This window comes from Neomonachus schauinslandi, chromosome 4 (assembly GCF_002201575.2).
Source record: "Neomonachus schauinslandi chromosome 4, ASM220157v2, whole genome shotgun sequence".
Lineage (NCBI taxonomy): Eukaryota > Metazoa > Chordata > Mammalia > Carnivora > Phocidae > Neomonachus > Neomonachus schauinslandi.
The window spans coordinates 54456967-54468089 of NC_058406.1; the positions used below are offsets into that span (position 1 = coordinate 54456967).

At 43.7% G+C, this 11123-nt stretch overlaps 1 protein-coding gene across 3 annotated transcripts; it reads left to right on the plus strand.

Annotated features, from left to right (window-relative positions):
• Positions 1 to 7210: 7210 nt before the first annotated feature.
• GADD45A (growth arrest and DNA damage inducible alpha) lies at positions 7211 to 10298 on the plus strand. 3 transcript variants are annotated; one of them, XM_021679981.1, is made up of 4 exons: positions 7211 to 7447; positions 8023 to 8124; positions 8342 to 8579; positions 9621 to 10298. In XM_021679981.1, the coding sequence occupies exons 1-4, from the start codon at positions 7404 to 7406 to the stop codon at positions 9732 to 9734; spliced, it is 498 nt and encodes a 165-aa protein (XP_021535656.1). In that variant the 5' UTR covers positions 7211 to 7403; the 3' UTR covers positions 9735 to 10298. The 3 variants fall into 3 exon arrangements, with proteins under 3 accessions (XP_021535656.1, XP_044769984.1, XP_044769983.1); XM_044914049.1 differs by lacking the exon at positions 8342 to 8579; XM_044914048.1 differs by lacking the exon at positions 8023 to 8124.
• Positions 10299 to 11123: the final 825 nt, after the last annotated feature.

Below are 11123 nucleotides of genomic sequence, written 5' to 3' on the forward strand. Positions count from 1 at the left end.
TTCAATCAAGACATCTTCCTTTCCAATATACAAGAAGAGACCAAAAGTTTATTTATAGCTTTATGTTCTAGTTCATTAATTCCATCTTTAAATCTTCACAACTTATTCATTCAACAATGTTTGATTTAATATTTATTGAGGGTCCACTCTGTGCCAGGCGCTATTCTAACCACTTAGGGATCAACCAGTGAACAAAACAAATCTTACTGCATTGAATTTGTACTGTGGGAGTAGAATAAGCTGAGGGGTTAGCTAGGTAATAGACAACATATAGAACTATAATGACAACAGGTCATTATAGTCCTATGCAGTTGAGGTCCTAAGGGCTACTTGGGGTAGTTTTTAAAATGATTTCACATATTAGAGTTATTTTTAAAAATACACATACAGGGGTGCCTGAGTGGCTCAGTCGGTTGGGCATATAGAAGTAAGGCAAGGAAAACAAAAGCAAAAATGAACTATTGGGACTTCATCAAGATAAAAAGCTTCTGCACGGTGAAGGAAACTATCAGCCAAACTAAAAGGCAACCTATGGAATGGGAGAAGATATTTGCAAATGACATATCAGGTAAAGGGCTAGTACCCAAAATCTACAAAGAACTTATCAAAGTCAACACCCAAAAAAACAAAAAATCCAGTCAAAAGATGGGCAGAAGACATGAACAGACATTTCTCCAAAGAAGACATGCAAATGGCCAACAGACACATGAAAAAATGCTCAACATCACTCAGCATCAGGGAAATACAAATCAAAACCACAATGAGATGCCGCCTCACACCAGTCAGAATGGCTAAAATGAACAACTCAGGAAACAAAAGATGTTAACAAGGATATGGACAAAGGGGAACCCTCCTACACTGTTGGTGGGAATGCAAACTGGTGCAGCCACTCTGGAGAATAGTATGGAGGTTCCTCAAAAAGTTAAAAATAGAACTACCCTATGACCCAGCAACTGCACTACTAGGTATTTATCCAAAGGATATAAAAATAGTGATTCGAAGGGGTACATGCGCCCCAATACTTATGACAGCAATGTCCACAATAGCCAAACTATGGGAAGAGCCCAGATGTCCATCTACTGATGAATGGATAAAGAAGATGTGGTATATATAATAGAATATTACTCAGCCACCAAAAAAAAAAAAAGAAATCTTGCCGTTTGCAACGACGTGGATAGAACTAGAGGATATTATGCGAATTGAAATAAGTCAGCCAGAGAAAGACGAATACCACACTCATATGATTTCACTCATAAGAAACAAAACAGATGAACACAGGGGAAGGGAAGGAAAAATAAAATAAGATAAAAATGGAGAGGGAGGCAAACCACAAGAGACTCTTAACTATATACAGGGGAAAAACTGAGGGTTGGTGGAGGGGAGCTGGGTGGGGGGATGGGGTAATTGGATGATGGACATTAAGGAGGGCAATTGATGTAATGAGTACTGGCTGTTACATGCAACTGATGAATTCTAAATTCTACCCCTGAAGCTAATAATACACTATATGTTAACTAACTTGAATTTAAATAAAATCAATCAATCTATCTATCTATCTGTCAGAAAGTGAGCAGTGATATGATTTGTTAAAGAGAGAGGGAACAGGGTTTAGGAGATCAGTAATGCTGGGTATTGCAACTTGAATGGTCAAGGCAGGCCTCATTAAGAAGGGGACCTGAGGGGAGTGAGCAATGTGGTTATCAGGAGAAAGAATATTCCAGGCAGGCAGGCTGTACAAAGGCCCTGAGGCAAAAGGAAAATCAGCGTGGCCAGAGGGGGATGAGCATGAAAGAGAGTAGTAAAAGATGAGATTGGAGTAGGGATATGATATTTTTTTTTAATGACTCAAGCTTTATTGAGATATAATTCACATTCCATATAGTTCACCCTACATATACCATTTAGTTGTTTTTCATATATATTAATGGAGTTGTGCAAAATTAACACTACCATCAGTATGAGAACATTTTTATCATGGTGAACAGATTTTGGAGGTTCTTTTAAGCCATAGTAAGACTTCAGCTTTTACTCTCAGTGAAAAAAGGGTCTATTATAAGTTTGGGCCAGAGAACTGACTGTGATTTGACTTGCTATTTATAGAATCACTCTGGCTGCTGGACGTGAGCAGAGGAAGGGCAAAAGCAGAGAGTGAGATCAGTTGTTGCAGTGATCTAGATGGAAGATGATGGTGGTAGTGGTGGCAGCCCTGAGAAATGGTTGAATTATTTTGCATTTTGAGGTAAGCTGATAGGATTTGCTGATGGACTGGATGTGGGTTGTGAAGGAAAGAAGTCAAGGATGACACCACGGTTTGAAGGCTGAACAATGGGAAGGATGGAATTGCCATTGACCTATAGGAGGATAATCAGAAGGTCAACTTTTGTCATTTTGAGATGCTTATTGTATATTGAGACAGAGATGATGAGTAAGCCTGAGGTTCAAGAATGATGACTGGCCATATTGGAAGTATATGTGGGAGTCATCAGCATATAAATGCCTAAAGCCATGGATGAGGTCACCAAAAGAGTGAGTATAGACAGAGAAGAGAAGAGGTCCAAGGACTGAGCTATTAAGAGATAGGAAGAAGAAAACTTTGCAATGAAGTGATGGGTGAAAAGAATTATTTTCTTCTCTTTCAGAGATAGAAAATTCAGAAACCTTTTCAAGGTACCAGAACAAACTGCCGTTGGTCAATTACCACCTCAGACCACCTACCTTCCTCACCAGTGATTGGTCTACCATTCAGAGACATTCACAGAGGGACCATTCCTACTATAATAGAAGCCTTCTGACATTACTTGACTCAGTGTGGAGGTGAGGAATGAGGTGAGGGGGTCCTTGAAAAATATTCTAGTGAGTCTTTTCATCTGACACCTCAACTGGCTTACTTCTGCATGGCTGGTGAAATGGGAACAGCTGATGTCAACACAAGGTGTTGGGTGTAAGCCTCAAAGCAGCAGCATGACTCCACTCCCATGAGTATTAATAACTGAAGAGAATTTGCATAGGGTAAGGATTTATTGAACACACAAGATGGCATTAAGGGGATTGTATTAGGTTTTGATGCTATGTCACAAATTCCCAAAACTTAGTGGTTTAAAACAACACTCATTTATTATTTCACAGTTTCTGCAGGTCAGAAGTTCAGGCATGGCTCAGTTTGGCTCTCTTCTCAGAATCTTACAAGGCTAAAATCAGTGTTACCCAGGTCTACATTCTCCTCTGAAGATCGACTAGGGATGGATCCGTTTCTAAACTCCCTCCAGTTGTTGGCAAAATTAATTAGCTTGCCACTGTAGAATTCATGAAAATTGCTTCTTCAAGGCCAGTGATGGAGAATCTCTGATGCTTCTAGTCTCTCTTCAGAGAAGGCCTAAGCCCTCTTCTAAGGGCTCACGTGATTAGGTCAGGCCTACCTAGCATAATCTCCCTTTCCATTAACTCAAAGTCAGCTGATTAGGGACCTAATTACAGCTGCAAAATCCTTTCACTTTTGCCATAGAATGTAATATAATTGTGGATGTGATAGCCCAAGACCATTGCCATATTCAGTTGGTTAGAAACAAGGCATAGGTTCTGTCCACATTCAAGGGAAGAGGATTATACAGAACTTCACACCAGGGGTTAGAAATCATTGAGGTCATCTTAGAATTTGCTTACCACAGTGATGGTCCGAGAAGCTAAACATTTATGTTAAATTCAAGTGGAAATATTGACCCTAAAAAAACAACACACTTTTAGGTGACAGTAAATTTTGGCTGAATAATCTTCTCTGGGAGAAAAAAATGAAGAAAATTCACAGCCTGCCTTTAGAAACTAGCTTCACCAGACTTACACAAAAAATATATCAGAAACCTTATGATTTTTAATAATAAAATACAATAGCCATATAGTTATATTTATAGAACTATGTCATAGTCTAATTGATCTCCTTTAATATAAATAATGATCTGTCTAATAATGAAATAATAAGCATCATATTGCTTTTGGATGTTAAAGGATTTTGAAAAAAAAAAGTTTTGAAAAAAAAAAAAGGTATTCTATACTATAGAACCAGTAGTTGGTATACATGTATGATAAAAGTGAAGAAAATTTCAAAAAGACTCTTAAACACAAAGTAGGTAGCAGTACTAAGATATTCTTGAGTACATATTTTCATCTGATTTCTGAATATAACCATTTGGCATCCTTACAAATATTATTACAGGTCATTATAGTCCTATGCAGTTGAGGTCCTAAGGGCTACTTGGGGTGGTTTTTAAAATAATTTCACATATTAGAGTTATTTTTAAAAATACACATACAGGGGTGCCTGGGTGGCTCAGTCGGTTGGGCATCTGCCTTTGGCTCAGGTCATGATCCAGGAGTCCTGGGATCAAGCCCTGCTTCGGGCTCCCTGCTCAGCGGATAGTCTGCTTCTCCCTATGCCCTTCACCTTGCTGGTGCTCTCTCTCTCTCTCACTCTCTCTCAAATAAATAAATAATCTTAAAAAACAAAAACAGTATGTATACATACATGTTCTATCCTGATCTAGGGAAATTCCTCTGATCTATCATTGGATAGCAACATCCTCCAGGACTAATACGTGTTTATGAAATCATCTGTGATCATCCTAACATATAACTGTAATCTAACTGTAGTGAAATGGCAGCTTCTACTTTCAGCCAAGAGGACCACTTTGGAAGATAATCACTGATGAAACATTCTAGGTAGACTCAGCAATGAGGCAAAATGATGTAACATATCTGAGTCAGAAAGTATGACAAGTGAATATTTTTGAATACTGGAAAGCTAGGCTTATCTCACAGAGAACAACCCCACAACACTTGAACAAACTGCCTTCCAATGAGGCCAAATATAGCATGCATTATAGTTTTTGAGTGAGGGATTAGGCCTATATTAAGAAATAACCACATTATACCACATTTGCACTGTATATAGTTGACTTGGATAGGCATTATTAGGGCCGTGCTTCATTTGAATTGGCGTAAACAATACATGGGTTCTACTGTCCTACAGCTTCCGTTCAGATGACTAAAGTCATGGGACTTTCAGCATAGCTAGCTGATGACAGTGCACACTATTTTGTCCCAAAATTCCTGTCCAAGCATGGACATACCAATTAGATGGCAAGCACTTTAAAGGCAAAGGATCAGGAATTGTATAGTTCTTGTATTGCATAGTATGTAGTATGACATCAAATAAATTTTTTTGAATTAAAGTTACAGGTATAATATCTTGGAGAAGATTCATGCACTGCACAGGACTGCAGGATCCTGAGATCTCGTTCAGCTCTTGGATTCTATTCAACTTATAAACATTGACTGTTCTTCTATTAAATGCAGAAATTGTATGAGATGCTGAGAACACTAAGTTCACGAAGTCATAGTCCCTGCTATCAAGAAATTCACACAATTCCCTAATTCTTTGTGAGCCTGCTGTGATCACGCTTTCTTCCAAAGAACCTGTAAGAAATACCTAGTGATAGAACCTTGGAGTTTCACAGAACACAGTTCAACAATTTCCAAATGATGACTCAGGCCATATTGTATAATTCGGGTTTTGTTTGCACAACCAAAAGTATTTCAGCACCCACCGAAATTTCAGTTTTAAGGAATTCTTTAACAAAGGCATCACATGTTAGGATTTAGGGCACAGATATGAAATACATACGCACCCTTGGGTAAATTATCCATTGGCCATGACCATTCCTTTACTCAAACATTGCCCCTTGCTGACAAAGCAGTTAGGGATTAAGTGCAAAATGTCAGCTCAAATAAATGAGCCAGAAAACCAACATATCACTTTTCTTTTCCACTAAATTAAGATCAAGAGAGCTGGAGAATATTTTGTCTAGAATGATACAAACATGCAGGTGCAAAAACTCCTATGTACCTTTGCAAAAAATTACTTCTCTGACCTCTGGCTATATGGAGACCTTAATAATGCAAGCAAGGTTTTGAATGAGAGCATATGGGAGGCATTTTCACCACTTTCGGTGACTTCAATAGGTTTAAGACATGTTTTTGCATTTATTGCATATACTCATAAAACAAAGGTGAGAACTTTCAACTTATTAAAAGTCTATACATTGAAGTTTGCTTTTCAAAAATGTGTAACTTCTGCTTGCTTTCTGCCCACAGGTTGCCATTATCTCAAAGGTGAAATTTTAGCACATGACTAAAAGGTCCTATAGCTGCAGCTTCATGATTCAGCATCTAACATCAATAATTCACAGTGAGATCATAGGCTCTCTGTGGAAAGTAGTGACATACTTGCCTTATGAAAGGAAGCTTGGGGCATATTGAGAGTATTTTGAATTTAGACGTGTGTGGGTGTCAGACATTTGTCTCTTAGCTGGTGCAGTGCTGAAGGATCCTCCTTTGGGAAAAGCTCTCTGAGAAAGGTGAATTTGGGTTGCAAGGCTAGGATACACACATGTGGTAACCAGCTCCTCCTGAACATGGTTTTCCAGAGTTAATCTGGGCAGGTGGGAAGCCTTTCTGCTTTCTGTGGAAAAGATTCCAACTTGGTTCCGTGCCATCACCAAACACAAATGTGTTGATTTTTCTTTTTTGAGCTTCCAACCCTTGCAACCTTCCAAAAATAAATCAAACCAGCCATCAGGGCACCGAAATAATACTACTACTAATAAGCAGCTTTGCCTAGACTTACATAAACAACACTTCTGAGGTAAACTTTGCCCCAGAGGTCTGAAACACTCTTTTTATGTAACCTGCTTACTAATAATTACTAGACTTGGGTGCATTAGCCCTGGAAATAGATTTTAATAGCAACCCCTAAAAACAAAAGACATGAAACGACAATTTTAAAAAAAAAATGTGCACCAACTAGAAAAACACTTGGCAGCCTGCTCCGGCCTCAAGTGGAAGACACCCCCTCTCCCCCGCCACTGCAAAGACCCCCCCCACCCTCCTACCAGCCCCTCCAACAGGATGAGAGAGTCCGCTCCGGACCCCGCCCTCCCCGATCTCTGCACCGCCCCCGCCCCCGAAGCTCGCCTACCGCGTGGCTCCACCCCCTTCCGCTCCTCTCCCCACGGTTCCAGGGGCTGGGGTCAAATTGTCGGAGCAGGCTGATTTGCATAACCCAATGGCTGTGCGTATGCAAATGAGGCGGGTGGTGGTTGGCTGGAGGTTAGCAGGATAACTCCGGCGAGCGGGGCCTTTGTCCTTCAGTGGCTGTGAGGCAGCTGCCGGTGGAGAGGCCGGGGGTTGGGAGCGGGCGAGCGAGTGGGGCGGGAGGGACGGACGGACGGCGCTGCGGCGGCCGGCGCTGGAGGAGCCGGTGAGGGAGTGCAGAGGGCAAGCGCCCGAGCGCCCACAGTGGCAGGAGCAGCCCGCACGCCGCTCTCTCTCTGTGGGGGACCCGCAGTTGCAATATGACTTTGGAGGAATTCTCGGCTGGAGAGCAGAAGACCGAAAGGTAAGGCGGCCGGAGGCTATCCCCGAACTCTTCTCGCCCACTGCGCGCACCCCAGCGCGTCCAGGCTGTGCAAGGTTTGCCGGGGAGCGAGCGGTTAAAAGTTTGCAGGGGCACCTCCCGCCGGTCTCTTTTGGAGACCTTCCCGGAGGCGCCAGTGGACCGAAGGAGCGTGCCCCCAACCCGGCCGGGCCCCTCCGGCCTTGGCAAAGGGCAGAAGGGACCGTCCCTGCCCGTGCGGCTCCTGCGGCTGGCAGCCTGTGGCTGCGCCCAGCGCCAGGGACTGGCAGCGCCCTCGGGGGAGGGTGGCGGGTGGCCCTCTCGGGGCTTTTCGCAGGCCTCCCGGCCTCTGGGCGTGCGAGGGGTCACGGGGTGTGTGTGTGTGCGCGCGCGCGCGCGCGCGAGGGGTCACGGGTGTGTGTGTGTGTGACAGGGCCGGGGGAGGCTTGGGGTTTGCAGAAAGCCGAGCGGCGCGGGGGCGCACGAACTCGGGAGGGTGGCGGTGCCGGGTGAGGGGGCGGCGATGGCCCCGAGGGGACCTGGGCTGACGGGACCCCCTTGCTCTCGCTCGCGTGTAGGATGGATAAGGTGGGGGATGCCCTCGAGGAAGTGCTCAGCAAAGCCCTGAGTCAGCGCACCATCACCGTCGGGGTGTACGAGGCGGCCAAGCTGCTCAACGTGTAAGTGGGGCCCTCGCGAGTCCCCGGTGGCACCCCTTCCCGCCCCGGCCCGGAGGCGACCTCGCGGAGCGCCCCCTTGCACTGCCGCGCAGCTTCCTGCGGCTTCCCATCTGCCCCGCGGCCGCCGGTCCTGGAGGGGGAGCCCCGGCTGGTGTTGCGGGCGTCCACGCGGACGGGTGGTGCGTCTGCGCTCACCCGCCCCTCCCGCTGCCCTCAGCGACCCGGATAACGTGGTGCTGTGTCTGCTGGCGGCAGACGAGGACGACGACAGGGATGTGGCTCTGCAGATCCACTTCACCCTGATCCAGGCGTTCTGCTGCGAGAACGACATCAACATCCTGCGCGTCAGCAACCCGGGCCGACTGGCCGAGCTCCTGCTCCTGGAGACCGACGCCAGCCCAGCAGCGAGCGAGGGCGCCGAGCAGCCCCCGGACCTGCACTGCGTCCTGGTGACGGTAAGCGAGGGCGGGCTGCGGGCCGGCCGGAGTTTGAGTCCTGGAGGGAAGTGAGCGACGGTTGAGAGTCGCCTGACTGCAGATCTGGAATGAGGGGGAGGGCAAGAGCGTGGCTGCCTTTGCCCCATTAGAGCGTGTGGCTGGACTTTCAGCCGAGATGTGCTGGTTTCATCATCAGGATTTTCTCTGGTACAGAACGTGTCTAAGCACGTTGGAGGCTGCCAGCAGCGGAAGAGATCCTTGTGAGTCAGCACTGTCAGCCCAGCGACTCCCTACCTACATCTGCACTACCTCCCGTGACTAATTCCTTTAGTAGGGCAGATTAGATAAAGCCAAATAAATTCCTGGCTCACCCTCATTAAGGAGTCAGCTTCATTCTCCACCACTCAAAGTTAAAAATAGAAATGGTGTAGGAGACAGACCTCATTAATTCCCTAGAAATACATTAAGAGGATGGAGTGGGAATTTTTTTCTTTGCAATCGTGCCTTTTTCCCTGATTAAAACCTTTGGTAGGTAGATAACTTGTGTTTCCAGAGGTAAATATGATAGCTTTGTCTTTTACATTTTACTACTTTTTGGCTGGTCTAGTTAAGTGGCAGCCCCAATCATTTTGCTACTCCTGAAAATTACTACTCTGTCTTCTGGGAGGATATCAGGTGGCAATTCTCGTTAACTGTTACACAGAGTATGGAAATACTTCTCAGAGCTGTTTCACTCAGGTCTCTCCCACAGAACAAGCCTGGTGAATGATACTCTCCTGCAAAACTAAATAAGTATCATGCAAACATATGTATATGGTTCAGAGGGTTGCATGTGTTCGTACTTTGCAGAGTATGGTTTAGTGGAGAATCACCCTTAATGATTTTGCAGGAAACCAACTACCAAAAGAAAGTTTATTTTTTATGGTTGTAACTGGTCTCTATGTCACACAGCTAAAGTATAGAATGTTCAAGTTGTCTTTCCCTCGACATGAGTGTCATTATTAACAGATGCTGATTTTTTTTTAAATAGTAAATTCATTTTTATCAATTTGTTTCCAGAATCCACATTCATCGCAGTGGAAGGATCCTGCCTTAAGTCAACTTATTTGTTTTTGCCGGGAAAGTCGCTACATGGATCAGTGGGTTCCAGTGATTAATCTCCCTGAACGGTGATGGCATCTGAATGAAAATAACTGAACCAAATTGCACTGAAGTTTTGAAATACCTTTGTAGTTACTCAAGCAGTTACTCCCTACACTGATGCAAGGATTACAGAAACTGATGTCAAGGGGCTGAGTGAGTTCAACTACATGTTCCTGGGGCCGGAGCTAGATGACTTTGCAGATGGAAAGAGGTGAAAATGAAGAAGGAAGCTGTGTTGAAACAAATACAAGTCAAAAGGAACAAAAAATAACAAAGAACCACACAGGAAGGAAAACAAACTATGTATTAATTTAGGATGGTTGAGTTACATTTAAATAAACCAAATGTGCTTTGTTAAAGTTCAAATGTGCTGCAGTAGTTTGGGTATTTTTGGTTTATATGCCCTCAAGTAAAAGAAAAGCAGAAAGGGTTAATCTTATTTTAAAACCATATTTTATTGTATTTTGATGAGATGTTAAATTCTCAAAGTTTTATTATAAATTGTACTAAGTTATTTTATGACATGAAAATTTATTTATGCTATAAATTTTTTGAAACACAATACCTACAATAAACTGGTATGGAATAATTGCATTATTTCTTAATGTGTGCTTTTGTTTCTTTTAACTTGGAATGTATTTTAAACAAGTTTTTTTATATGGAAAAATTAAAACCCTTCTGAAATCATGTATCTATAGTATAAGTGTCTATCTGTATAGATATAGATCTGTGTGTTATGTACGTATGTATATTTTTTCCGCTTTTACACATTTGGGCTGGACATGGCATAATTTTATTTCTTAGTCTTTATTTAACAGACATTTTACTGGCACCCGACTCTACACTATCTCCAAAGTCCAAAAACCAAAGGTGATTGAAGAGAAGTTGGAGTTGCAGTTAGGGGAAAGGCATGTTCAAGATTACACTTGCAAAACTGGAATAATTACCATTCAGTGACATTAATGTTATAGTAAGAATATATGCAAAATGCTAAGGAAGCAGAGGGAAGGTGACCAAGGTAACCTGCAAGAGCGGAGACGTTTTTACGGTGGAGAGGTCATTTTATGTGGGTCCTAAAAATCGAGTTTCATTTCCCCAGCTAGAGAGGAAAAGAATGTTGCTGGCAGAGGCCCTGGTTTGTGCAGAGGTGTGGTTCCCTGAAAGACCAAACCCAGTTCAGGGAACAAAGATTCCGTGTGCCTCTGGTGTGGAAGAGAAGGTGGAAAAAGGGGGTGGGGATTAGGCCCAGACTCTGAAGGGCATTCGGTGTCACCCTCAGGCATTTGGGCTTCCTTCTGTAAACTCTGGGGATTCTGCAAAGGCCTTCACACGGGGAGTGACGTGATCAGTGTTCTGGGAAGATAACACTGGGGACTGTGAGAGAGAAGTTATTGGGATAAGAGGCTGGAGGTAACGCCA